Source organism: Ictalurus furcatus, chromosome 26 (assembly GCF_023375685.1).
Source record: "Ictalurus furcatus strain D&B chromosome 26, Billie_1.0, whole genome shotgun sequence".
NCBI classification, from domain to species: domain Eukaryota; kingdom Metazoa; phylum Chordata; class Actinopteri; order Siluriformes; family Ictaluridae; genus Ictalurus; species Ictalurus furcatus.
In genome coordinates, this window is record NC_071280.1 from 18,910,179 (window position 1) to 18,924,147 (window position 13,969).

At 37.1% G+C, this 13,969-nt stretch overlaps 1 protein-coding gene across 2 annotated transcripts in view; it reads right to left on the minus strand.

The window, feature by feature from the left end:
• Nucleotides 1–13,969, minus strand: part of LOC128601681 (uncharacterized) — a 19,694-nt gene continuing 5,725 nt past the window's right edge. For both annotated transcript variants that reach the window (XM_053614955.1, XM_053614954.1), the window contains exons 10-28: nt 13,742–13,913; nt 13,443–13,553; nt 12,154–12,326; nt 11,916–12,074; nt 9,397–9,474; nt 9,135–9,303; nt 8,853–8,942; nt 7,224–7,408; nt 6,981–7,139; nt 4,963–5,031; nt 4,663–4,843; nt 4,245–4,361; nt 2,481–2,644; nt 2,213–2,371; nt 1,836–2,063; nt 1,515–1,747; nt 1,300–1,360; nt 747–1,019; nt 1–509 (exon numbers count right to left, since the gene is read on the minus strand). In XM_053614955.1, coding sequence (XP_053470930.1) covers nt 411–509; nt 747–1,019; nt 1,300–1,360; nt 1,515–1,747; nt 1,836–2,063; nt 2,213–2,371; nt 2,481–2,644; nt 4,245–4,361; nt 4,663–4,843; nt 4,963–5,031; nt 6,981–7,139; nt 7,224–7,408; nt 8,853–8,942; nt 9,135–9,303; nt 9,397–9,474; nt 11,916–12,074; nt 12,154–12,326; nt 13,443–13,553; nt 13,742–13,913 — 2,880 coding nt within the window. In that variant the 3' untranslated portion in view covers nt 1–410. The remainder of the gene's footprint in view (nt 510–746; nt 1,020–1,299; nt 1,361–1,514; nt 1,748–1,835; nt 2,064–2,212; nt 2,372–2,480; nt 2,645–4,244; nt 4,362–4,662; nt 4,844–4,962; nt 5,032–6,980; nt 7,140–7,223; nt 7,409–8,852; nt 8,943–9,134; nt 9,304–9,396; nt 9,475–11,915; nt 12,075–12,153; nt 12,327–13,442; nt 13,554–13,741; nt 13,914–13,969) is intronic.

Sequence of the window (13,969 nt, forward strand, 5' to 3'; positions counted from 1 at the left end):
CAAGTGATAGGAACTAGTTTATTTCAAGGATGTTCCACAACATTAAATGTAACTATGAATATGTAAATAGTAAAAACATACAAAAGTATAATGCGTCTTTAAGTAAATAAGAAGTAATCATTGGCTATTTGATGTTGTATATGAGGAAGAAAACACATGGAGACATGCTGTTATAAGAAAATAATCAACTTCAGGGCGGTAACGGTAACTTCACATCACACCACTCCATCATTCAGTATTTTACTCTAATAGCAACACACATACACGCTGTTCATTCCTCACTTATTACCTATTAAATTGTTTTTGTTATTTTTAAGTGAAGAAATATGTTTGGCTTTGTTATTTGTATTGATATGGGTGTTGAAATTTGTGTCACTTGTATTGATTTCTAAAATTCTGTTATTGTGAATTCAGTGCTGAGTCTCGTGAGTCTGCTCAACTTCTGTAGTGGTTCCAAGGGATTTAAAGCAGAAAATATCACACAGAAACTTCCTGTACTTCTGCCTGACCTGGAAGAGGATAAAGAAAGCATATTGATCAGAATAGGCTCACAAATTTCAATAGAAAGTCTGTACTTCTTGTCTATTACAAAACGCAATTCTTCAGTTCTGATAAAGTTTTCATTAAGCCTCCTAAATGCTCAAAATCCTTCAATGAAACAAATTTGTTTACTAATATTGTGTAAATCCACCGTAGAAGAGTAGGTGAAATAGTTGAAAAGTCTTTAAGTGAGACAGGTAAATGACCTCTTGGTTGAGGAGACAGTGGACGATGAAGATGAAGGTGCCCTGCTGGGAGTTGAGGAACAGGAAGACATTATATAAAGCCGCATTATCACTGGGGATATATTGGAGTATCCAGTAGCAACCAAGGATGATAAACTGGGCCAGGCTTTTAAACATCACACGCATCATGAGATCTGTGTCATTTCTGTTGCGCCTCCGTATGCTCTGATTTCTCAGCTGTTTCAAGGTGAAGATCATCATCGTAATGATGATGATGAAGAGAAGCACATTTGACTGCACACAACAATAAGATAAATCTGATCAATTCAGCTGCTCTGTTAGATGCAATTTATCATAAATGGTACGAGTGCTATGTAACCTCTAAGAGAGAGTTTAGATTTTTATTAAACCAGATTAAATTTCATTATTGCTACTAGCGCAGACCAGACACACGTATGCGGTTTAACATTTTTGGCTTGCAACAATATTAGAAAACTATATTGTATTGTTTCACTGAATAAGCCATGTTTCATGGTTCATTAGGTTTACTAAAAAAGATGTCTATAGTACTCACTGCAACAATGAAAAGTACAGGAACGACAAAGATCATGTCTATATCCTTAGATCCCCAGCATCTACAAAGAGAAAAAGACATACAGTTCATATTCTATTTAAAACAGACACTGGTATAAAAACATAAAGAAAAAAAAACATATTTTCAATAAAAGTTTTTTTAAAGCATTGATATGAAAATGAACTAAACTTCTTCTACCCACTTTCCACACTTACTCTTCGTTAATAGATTGTTGTGGTTGGACTACAGCACACACAATCACCACTACAGGGGGAATGAGGTATCCAATCATATTTAACCATTTCCACATAATCCCCTGTCCCAGGTTTGATCTGATCTGGGATTTATTCTTCAAGAATAGGAAGAGCAGCACAGTCTCGATGAACATCCACACAAATGCAGAGATGAAGAAAAACCACCGGATACCATTCACAATTGCACATGCTTGCTGGAAAGAGACGGGGGAAATGGTTAGGAAATATCGAAATATTGATTTTGTCCTGCTAAAGGTGTATACAGGTGGTACCAACACTCACCGGGGGCCGTAGATGGGGTTGGAAAAGAGGTTTGAGCAGGTTGAGAAGGTGAAACATCAGGAGGTTTAAACACAAGTTTATTATGGCTGTGTTGGTTTTATTTGGGTCCTGACAACAAAAATCAAATGACAGTAGACACAAGGACAGGAAGAAAACTCCCACTCCCTGAGCAATGGACATGTCCAGCAGAGGGTTACAGTGCAGAGACAATGTGGCTCCAAATAGTTTCTAAGAAAACAGAGAGAGGAACAAACACAACCATGTTTAAATGGTCAGATATGCTGTAGGCATTAGCTGTAGTCTTCATTAGCTGATTTTTAATTAGTTAACTAGCCTGATCATTTTTGATCAACTATACATACATCCTGGTCTCTTACCTTACATGGAACAACCTCCATGATGAGAGCAAACACTGACAGGTGATTACAGGAACACATAGTGTGAGTGCTATTAATTTGTAGAACAGCACAGCCAATTTCAACCCATTCTTTATCCATCCAGTACACACAGTAGAGTCTACCTTCAGGGTCTAACTCCTAACCAATAGAGAAGATGTGAAAAGTGATGATTGAAAAGGATTCCAAGACTTACTTATTATAAAAGAAAAATGGCAGCTGCCAGTGCTGCAGAAGTCATCTAACTTACTTTGGTGTGTTTAAAGGTGATGTTGACTGGTTGGGTGAACCATGTGTTCGGGGTTTTAGGAAGTGTTGCTGACACCACAGTGGAAATCATGGTTTTCTCTGTGTTGCTAGGTTTCAGGATTTCTGCCATGCCAGCGTAGTTCATGAAGGCCACAGCAGCTGATCCTGAAGTTACAGTAAAGCTGAAAGATTGCTGTCGTTTTAAGCTACATTGATACTTTAATTCCATCACTGCTTTGTGATTTAAGCACCATGCTGCTTTAGATTAATCTGGAATCTGGATTAAGGAATGATGTGAAGCATACATGCACCAGTAGTGTTGGTGGTTATGTAATAGCCTGATTGGATTAAATGTTTCCTTTACATTCACTATGTAAAACCTTCACAAGTGACTAGAAATCATTTCAGACCTTGAACAAACTACATGTGGACTAATTAATATCAGTATTCTCTAGTTAAACCGTTAAAGCAGAAAGTTGATATACAGTCAGGTCCAATTTTGAGAACCGGAAGCACAGGGCGCCAATACTTTTGACAGCCAGACGCGAAAGGTGCCAATACTTTTGAGACTTGGCTGCGCAGGGCGCCAATTCTTCTGAGAGCTGGACGCGTGGGGCGCCAATACTTTTGAGAGCCGGAGGTGAAGGGTGCCAATACTTTTGACAGCTGGCCAGATAGGGCTTTAATACTTTTTAGACAGATCGGGCAGCAATAAATTGTAGTGCCGAATCTGTACGGAGGCAATACTTTTAGAGCTGGCCGTGCAAGATGCCAATACTTTTAGAGCAGACCGCATAGCATGCCAATACTTTCAAGAGCCAGACACACAGGGTGCCAATACTTTTGACAGCTGGCCAGATAGGGCTTTAATACTTTTTAGACAGATTGGGGCAGCAATACATTTTAGAGCCAATACTTTTAGAACCGGCCGTGTGGGGTGCCAATACTTTTGAGAGGCAGCCTGTCCAGCTCTCAAAAGTATTGGCACCCTAAACATCCAGCTCTCAAAAATATTGGCACCCTACACGGCTGGCTCTCAAAAGTATTGTGCCCTACGCTGCCGACTCTTAAAAGTATTGGCACCCTACGCTGTCGACTCTCAAAAATATTGGCACCCCATCCTGGTTTCGCCACCACAAGCACCACTCACATTTTCTTCAGGAAATGTACCAGTCTAGTTATTATTATTATTATTATTATTATTATTATTATTATTATAAAACCCCTTTGGAAACCAGAACTGCAAGGGGAGATTTCCAGAAGCATTTTGGGATGGTGAGAGAGTCTTGAGAGGTTCCATAAATCTTCTATTTCTGCTAAACATGGTGTGATGCAAGTCAGTCCCTCTAATATCTATAGTAATTTTGATTAGATGTTACTATGGTCTAGCTGTCTTGCCCTTCTCTATGCTTATACTGAACAGTAATATTTATATAATTAACAGGTTATTGTAGGGAAACTTATTGAGCCAAATGTCACGATCACCTTCTTTGATGTCATGTGGAGGTCCTGAATGTGTTATGAAACTCAAAATAATGAGATGCCTAATGAGTGGTTCCTTTGGAGACTTCATAAAGTCTTGGTCCACTTTATTGTACAAGATCTATCTTTGTTGTGAATGTATTTTGCCTCTACTTTAAAAGTTCTCCAAAAGCACTATTATAAAACAAGTATTAAAATTCACTTTCTGCACCTTTAAAGAGGGATAGTTAGTTTAGACAATATTAATATTACTCATGTAAATGTTACTACTATACTACTATACCTTTATTATTCCTTGAAATCCCAATGAGATCGATATCCATGAAAGCGTTGCTTGTTTTGAGTTGGGAAATGTTGTTTACAGTGTCAACAGGTGCCTCCACCATGGATACTACAACCTCTGAAAAGATATAAATGAAGGGTCAGCTACTAACTCTAATTTTGTAGGGTACATGGGAAATGATGCAACAACAAAAAAAATGCCCACCTAAGAAAAGCTGAAACATATTTATGAAAATGATATTTATGTTAGTACCAATTCAAATACGTAATACAAAGATGTGAAAGTGAAAGATTATGGAATTAAGGTACACGTTAAATTCTCTTCATTAAAAGAAGTCAAAAGTAATGCATGTTTGTGAATGTACAATGCTAGAAAGCTAGCTCTGGTGTTATATATAATTTATAACCAGGTTCCATACCTAAATGTTGGAGAGTGATGCTGATGTTGTTGGTGTGTGATTTTGTCACGAGTGTAGACACCAATTTCTCATTTACAACCAATACAGCATTTCCATAGTATGTGAGTATGTTTTTGTCAGTAGCTTGTTTTATTAGACGAGTCAGAAGATTAATTGTGATGTTCAAATAACGTTCCACAACCTAACCGACAGCGAGAGAGATACACAATGATTACATTTTCAAACAAAATGACCATCCTGTCCAAAAAAGCCCCACTTCACATTAAAAATAAAGAAATAACAGCGCCACATGGGTCTCACCTTCTGTGGTAATTCTTGAGCTGAGATTTGATTCAAGAAATTCTTGATGCATGATTCTGTCAAATTAACCTAGGTAAAAAGAATATTATTCCCGTGAATAATAGTATATCGTGATAATCTAGATTTCAGAATCAGAAATGGAAAGATAATCAGTTTTTGTCATATCACAGCCAAACCATGACTCAGTTTCCCAGGAGGCACCGCGAACTACAAACATGGCCTCTACACTTCCCACACACGCATGTGCTCACGTTCCCCAGAGTTCTAACCTCACACACCTGCACCTAATCACACACACATTCATTCACAGCATAAAAGGAACTTTGGGAACACTCAGATGACGCGAAGTAAACGTTCAGTAGGCTTGTTCTCTGCCGTTCTCCAAGCCTTTTGATCATGTTTTTGACAAGTGACTTTGACCATTGTTTCTGCTCTCGACCCTGATTTCTGCCTTGCCTTGTTTTGTTTGTTTGCCTGATCACCTGACCCCTGCCTGTTTTACGACCACGAACTTTGCCTTTCCCCTTTGGATTATATTGCTTTGATCTGCATACCTGCAACTGCTTCCGTCTCCGCCTACGAAGCATGACAGTTTTATTGGTTAAATATTGCTTACATACAGTGATGCCCACAGTGCATACTTTCAGAGTTAACTAAATACAACACTGTGCTTACAAAAATCAGTGGACATACTTGGGCATTGGACATAAGTGGACACACACAATATTGCCAAATATATGTGGACATCTGACCAATCAAACCCATATTTGCTTGTTGAACATTATAGATTTAATTTCTCCACTCTGAGGATGAGGTCAGGCACTGATGTTGAGGAGTGAGGAGGTCTGGGGTGCAGTTGGTGTTTCAGTTCATCCCAAAGGTGATCAGTGAGGTTGAGGTCAGGGCTCTGTGTAGGACACTTGAGTTCTTCGACCTTCTTCCAAACTTAACACACCATGTCTTCATGGAGCTTGCTTTGTGTACAAGGGAACTGTCTTGTTGGAACGGTGTTTGGGCCTCTTAGTTCCAGTGGAGGGAAATTGTAATGCTATTCCCAAAAACAAAAAGTAAGTGGAACCAGATGCACACCCCAACTTTATCTGGCTATACCAGATCCTTCTTTATGGCTTCCATGGGCCCACATCCTACTGATGTCTCAAGCAGACCAGCCACAGATGCTGGGTTGCTGCCATAAAGAGCTTACCTATCACCAAGCCTCAGGTTATTAGGTTACTGGGATACAACCAGAGACTCATACCTAAAACCTCTATTCCATTACTTCATACTATTACACCGGATGTGCCAGAGTTCCTTATATCATGAAGCCTTTCTTTGTCACATAAAGTCACTCCATAAGTATTTGGACAGCGACATGATTTTTGTCATTTTGCCTCTGTACACCACCACAAAGGATTTGAAATGAAGCAATCAAGATGTGACTGAAGTGCAGACTTTCAGCTTTAATTCAAGAGCTTTTAAAAAAAAAAGAACTGTTCAAGAATTACAGCTATTTTCTTGCACAGTCCCTCCATTGTCACAGGCTCTAAAACACAATTGGACAAGCTTACATAATCATAAATCTTAGTATTATTTTAAATACTTAGATGCAAATCCTTTGTAGTCAATGACTGCCTGACGTCTGGAACTGGAAATCCACTGTGGTGGTGTACAGAGGCAAAATTATGAAAATAGTGTCGCAGTCCAAATTCTTGACTGTATACACATTGTTTACATGTCCCAGCTTGTTATGATCCATGATATGGCACCCCTGCAGCAGAGAGGGTTAAAGGCATTTCTCAAGGGCCCAATAGTGACAGTGTAGTGCTGTTGGGGCTTGAACCCCCACCCTTCTGATCAGTTACCCTGACCCTTAACCACTGAGCCATCACTGCCCAGCTACAATTATAGTTACTATATGGAGAACGAATGAAAAGGCAGTTGTATTGTTTGTGACGCTTACTGTGCATACTATATATCACATATACCAATGTACTATGTACAGTACACTGGTGTCTTACCCTGCATGGGTCAGTCTCCATTATGAGAGCAAACGTATTCAGGCGATTACATGAGCACACTGTGTGACTGCTGTTAGTCTGTATGATCTCACAGCCATCTTCAAGCCATTCTTTTTCCTTCCAGTACACACAGGAGAGACTGAATTCAGGTTCTAACACCTAGAAAGTGAAGAATGGTGATACATAAAAGGGATTATTAAAATTGTCATTAAAATGTGCTCAATAAAAATGTAAATAACTTACACTGGTGTGCATGAAGGTGATCTTGATTGATTTGGTGAGTTGTGTCGTTTTTGTGGTTTGGGGTAGTAAAACTGATACCACAGGGGATATCAGCGTTTTGTTTGTGTTGATAATTGTTTTGAAGAATGCAGGTTTGAGGATGTCTGACATGTTAGTGTAGCTCACAAAGGCCACAGAACCTGGGACTGAATGAAAAATTAAAGTTCAATATGCAAATACAATATACATTTTAAGAACTTTATTTTAACTCTGTAGTTTTTAAGATATCATTAAGCCCAAGTCAAAATTTTTGTACATTTCATACCTTATTGTCAAATTAACCCCAGACATGGCATCCCAAGTTGTTTTATGAACCAGACTTACTCTATTCTATTTAGCCTATGCACCCTATTCACTAGTCCAGAGGGCTGTGCCAGGAAGCAAGCTTTATTTTAAAAAAAAGAAAAGAAAAAGTAAAAGCTTCACGTAACATCACAAATCCTATGGGTGTTCACTTTAAAGAAGGTGAATCTCACACTGGCGTAAATGATTGCTGGTAAAGCTGGAGACGGACTTGATTAAGGGTGTATATTTTACAGTAGAAAAAATGATAATTAATTTCTTTAAACAACTCAAATGTATAATTATGACAAAAAGCAATACAGTTGTTGCTGCTGTTAATGGGCATCGCCAAACATCGCTGACCATGTAGATGCACAAGTTAGAATTCACATGATTGACATACTAATAAGTTACTTAAAGTAACTGTAATTGCAAGATACAGCGGGGGAAATGAGTATTGGACGCATCAACATTTTCTTCAGTAAATATATTTCCAATGAGGTTATTTATATGAAATTTTCATCAGACATCAGAATTAACTCAAGAAATCTGGAAATATAAATAATTCACAACATTAAAGTCCATAAATAAGTAAGTTGTGTAAGAACTGTAATAAGCTGTGTTTTTCTTTTTTGTTCTATAAGACTGCGAGAGCCTAGTAGCACTAAACATGAGGTGACTATTGTTTGTGCACAAGTGAGTTTAGTGTTTTCAATACATTGCATGTAGGCAATAATTAACATAATATAGGTTCTCCAAACTGATGAAGCCAAAGATGATCATTTTTATACCATGTCTGTGTGCTCTGAGACGTCTTTGTGGCTAAATTCAGCTGCTGCTTTCACAGTGTTCAATGTGTTCAAATCTGTCTACTAGAAATATTATATATTTCATACTTTTTCTTTTGCATTATTAAATATGCTATCCATGCTTGATTGTTTTCATTTTAGAAAAAAAATTGTTTACATTTTGTTGGGCAGTTCACTTCATTAAAATTTGTTTGAAAACGTACTTTGGGTTAAGTGGACTCTTGTCATTCTTTTTCTTTGAGGTTATGTTTCCTCAGAGAGCTACTTTTTCACCAAAAGGGAAATCAGATATTATTTTAAATACCATGGAATAATCCTGATCACATTGTGGATGATGAGCCACAAAAAAACGCAACATGATCATTTAGGCAGATCACCTAGTCCAATTTGAACATGCCAAAATATTACAAAAAGTTATTTGATTTAACATTCATTCAAACCTTTAAAGGGGCAACATTTAGCCAGACACAACATTTAACATGTAATGTTACTTCTGCACCTTGGTTATTCTCTGAAAACCTAGTGATATCCAGAGATGCATGGCTTGTGAAGAACGTGACATTAGGTCCAGCTACAATCACTTGAACATCTGGAAAGATAGAAATAAAGAGTCAGCTGTGATCTACCCATATTCTTTAGGGTGTATAGTCTATCATGTGTTTTAAATCCTATATGGCAAAATGTTTAAAACTGAAACTAAGAACTATAGGAAGACAAAACTCTTAACTAAAAGGAGTAGATTGTATGAAGTAGCATTAACATTAACAAGCAGGTTCCATACCTAAATTTTGTAGAGAGATGTTGTCTGTTTTCTCCATCAGGGTAAACACCAGTTTTTCAGTGACTTCCAATACTTTATTTGCAAAGGATATTAGATCATTCTCTTCCGAAGCAACATCTTTCACATGACTCATGAGATTAACTGTCATGTTGAAATAAAGTGTCACAAGCTGTCCAACAGCCAGAGAAATTCCAATGAGTACATATCAAAAGGCATTGAACAAAAATAAAATGAACACCTCATACTGACAAGACAGGCTTACCTTCTGCGGTAAGTGTTCAGCTGTATTGTACCTAATTTGATCCAGGAATCTCATTGCACACTGTACTGTCACATTATCCTAGATAAACATAAATCATAGGCAGTTATTATTGTGAACACAAATATATCATTAGCATCCAGAAAAGAGTCTTAAATGTTTTGTTTGGATGCATCAAAACCATGTTTAATCAAAGTGAAATCTCTGGCTGAGACATTTTTTCCCCTATTTTTCAGTAAGCTAGATAGCTACCCAAATGAGACCTAGCCCAGCTGTGATGTTAATGTATTAGCTAGCCGATGTTGGGTGGATGGATAGCTGCCAGTGTGAATTTTGTTCTCCACTCTAAGTTTTAGGTCAAAAACTTTAGCTTGTTTGTTTATGCTTCTTTGAGGCTGAGAAATTTGTTCTGCTCTGGTTCCTCTCTGATTCTGCTTTGATACTCAGGTGTGGTGGAGTGGAGGTTTATTGCAGGAGGAAGCATAGATCTGGTTTTATAAGGTAAGATCTAATTTTCCACCTATTAGCGTGTTACTTTAATCATTTAAGTGGAACTGTCATAAAGGTGTTTTATTCCACATACCTATTAATGTTATTAATATGAAATAAAATGAGCTGATGGCGCATCGTGTTAGATGAAACAAATTCTAAAATACTCTCTACTTCTAGTGGTGTGTGTTATCCGCCCAAACTGCACAAGCATTGCATTTAATTGTAGAGTGCAATCTTATTTATCATATCTCCCACCCCACCACCACCGAAATTAATTCCTGAATACACCACTTATCCATCTTGCTTGTGCATAACGAAGGCTTTAACCATATATAATTGCACCAATAGAAGGATAAATGTTACTGTGCACTTAAATGCAGAAGTGGTGAGTGCTAGCTTTCTGAACTTTTAGCTTGATTTTCCTAATGCTTTACAATATTGTTCAACAACTCATAGGTCTGTATGCAGAAACAAACCTTCCTCCTCAAGATCTCTTACCTTAATGTATGCTATATTTAACAGTATGTGGTCACCTAACCAATCACACCCATGTCGGCCCATTCCAGATTTATTCCCCCTTTGCTCTTATAATAAGCTCCATTCATCTGGGAAAGCTTCCCAATAGATTTTGGAGCGTGGCTCTGGGGATTTGTGTTCAATCAGACGCATTCAAGAGCATTAGTGAGGTTCACGCACTGGTGTCGGGCGAGGTAAATGAGTAGTGAGAAGCGCTAGTAAAGAGGAAGTTAATTCGAGACTGATGTTGGGTATTGTGGGGCTCTGTAGAAATTCAAGTAGGCTGGCCGATTAATAATTCTACTTTAACGCTTATTTGTATTTTTTGTGTGTCACAATGCATAGAGGCAGATCATGGGTAAATGTAGCATACGGAGACACAGACTCATGCTAGCTTGCAGTCTTCCCATGAGCTGACTACATGTTGTGCATCTTTTCAGTGCATCGGTTAACACTGATTGGTTGGCGGAGCAGTTATGTACACGGAGCGGTTATGTACACGGAAACCTGTGTGACATTGGGACGTTTTTACCGAAGGGTAACATTGTTAAATTGTTCAATTAATCAACATTAAAATAAGGTTGATTAAATGTTGTTTAAAGCAGAGTAATACTGTCCAAAATACATCTAATGTGTAAACAATGAAATTTGCCCTTATCACATCTAGTACTTTCTATACTCTACAGACAAGCTTGTGGTCTGAAAGTGTACTCTGTTAAAAACCTTAAAAGAGCTTGCAAAAGAAATTGATTTACTAAACAGATTTATCAGTAATTTGTGCAGTGTTACTGTGACGTTACTCAGTAGTTAATAATGATGTAGAACAATATTACATACAGTAATTCCTTAATTATTTTTGTTATTTAAAAGAAATTTACAAAAAAAAAATTAAAGTAGGTTAATGAAATATATTTGTTGCTTATTGCTATATTACAGTCTTGTACTTTTGGAGGTTATTGTTATCCATTTCTCTCTTTAGACCTTGACTGGCTAAATAAAATCCCACTCAGACCCTATGCTCCTTTGAGCAGACCTATTATAACTCATAGATATTTACATTTTGGACATTGAAGTATTGAAATAGGTTGAGGTATATTAGACAGTAGCTCTCCGGGAGGATTGTACGGATATGTTAATGGTAATTAATGATGATGGGATCAGTAAATAATCAGTAGTTTGAATAAAACAGCCATAGTTATCTAGTAGCTCTGCAGGAGAAATGTGGGACTCAGTAATTACTGCATAGTTAATAGTGAACTCCAACTAACATACTTACTGATTAACTACCTAGTAGTTCTCACTAATTAATAGGAATAAGATAAGTGTTAATGGAGAACCACTCATATATTCCTGCTTTTTTAGTTCCTGCAAAGTAACATATGAGTTACTGAACAGTACTGTAAAATGTTATGTCCTAAATGAGTTTTTATCCTTACTCAGGGCCACCCAGTATTTTTATCCCAGTCAACTAGGCTGATACTTAGGCTTGATGGTATGTAGTGAGGATCTCTTACCCGGCATGGGATAGTCAGCACGAACAGAGCCAGGGGTATCAGCTGATTACAAGAACACACAGTGTGAGTGCTGTTGGTCTGTGTGACGGTACAGTAACCTGTATCCCACATGTACCAATCCCTGTGTACGCAGGAGAGAATGCCCTCAGGGACTGACTCCTGGCCAATGACAAATGAGAAAAAGTGATTATTAAATTCTTAAAAAAAAATTAAAAAATTGAAAGGTCAAATAGCTTACAATGACATGTTTGAGGGTGTAGTTGAGGGTGAAGCCCTTGAGCAAGTTGAAGGTTGTTGTTTTCACCACAGTAGATATAATGGTTTTAATTGAGTCATCAAATTGGTCAGAGAAGTAAGGTTCTAGGATGCCTCCCAAGGTCGTGTAGCTCATGAAGGCCACATAAGTTGATCCTGAAATTGAAATAGAAATTCAAATGACACTTTTGACCTCAGTTCTGAGATAATTTTTTTTATTATTATTATTTGGTAGGACATGTGAAGTTTGTGGATTTGCAAAACAAAACAAACAAAAAAAGTGATTTGAAAATTCAATTCACCCTGTACTTTATTGAAATCACATTATTAACACACTATTTGATGTTTTACTTTGTGAATTTTATTTATTTGTGGAAATATACACTCATTTCAAATCTGATGACTGCAACACACTCCAAAAAAGTTGGGACAGTCGACAGTTTACGGCTGTGTAACATCACCTTTTCTTTTAATAGCATGTATTAAGTATTAATTAATTAATTATTATTAATTATTATTAATTAATTAATTATTATTATTAATTATTAAGTAATTACGTATTAAGTGTTTGGGCACTGAGTGAAGACACCAGTTGTTTAAGTTGTAAGTCGCTGTTTTTGAAGTAGTTATATAAACATCTGTCAGGGATTTACCCCGAGCACTGAGTGTGAGACGCAGAGTGCTGCTTGAGGAAGCGTGCAGTGCAGCACGTGCTTCCATATTGGCGTGTCTCTGTATATGTTACCATGTGTGTTCTTGCTTTGGTTTTTGTCCTGTCTCCACCCCTGTAATGTTATTGGTATTGTATAAGTTCTCTTAAATCTGACTGACCACATATTCCCTACTGTTCTGAAATTATATTATTAATTCCTTCAAATGAATATAAAGCATTTTAATTTATTTGAGGAAAAAAAATGTCTATCTGCTTAAGAGTCTGCCATTTTTGTATAACCAGCATTTTATAAATCCATGATCTAAACAATACAGCTTCTCCATTCAGTGTTCATTCCAAAGCCATGCTCCCAAAACACATGGAAAAAATTGTCCAGGCTGACAACCCTCCACAATTAATCAGAAACAAGTTACCACTATAACATAGTTGTACTTTCTAATCTCAATGAGATCGATGTCCATATGAAATTTTTACTAGATTGCCCACTCCTATTTGAAGCTGCTGAAATATTACAAAATGTTATTTGATTTAAAATTCATTGACCCAAGCCTTTAAAAGGGAAACACACAATATTAAACATGTAACTGCTACTTATGTACTTTGGTTGTCTGAAATCCCAGTGATATCGATGTCCAGAGATGCATTGCTTGTGATGAGTGTGGGGATTTTGCTCAAGGTGACATTAGGTCCAACCACAAAAACTTGAACCTCTGGAAAGATAGAAATCAAGATTCAACCTAGTTCTAGGTCTATGTTTTTTTTAATGGCATCTTAATTTTTTTTTAAATGTTCAAAGGTTTGCACAGAAACAAAACATAGGCCACTGAACTAAGAAGTGTGAAGGAAAGAGATATTGTAAATGTAAATATAAGATATAATTTACTAGCAGGTTCCATACCTAAAGTTTGGAGAGAGATGCTGATGGAATTGTAGGTATCTGTTTGCTTCTCCAGTATATACAGCAGCATCTCATTTACCTCCAGTAATATATCTCCAAAGTATAATGACGCAGATTGTTTTTCACCATGTGTAATAAGGTTCAATGTTGTGTTCAAATAATGTTCCACAGCCTTCACAACAAGCAGAGATATTTCCATAAATACATATTAAAATCAAAAGACCATCC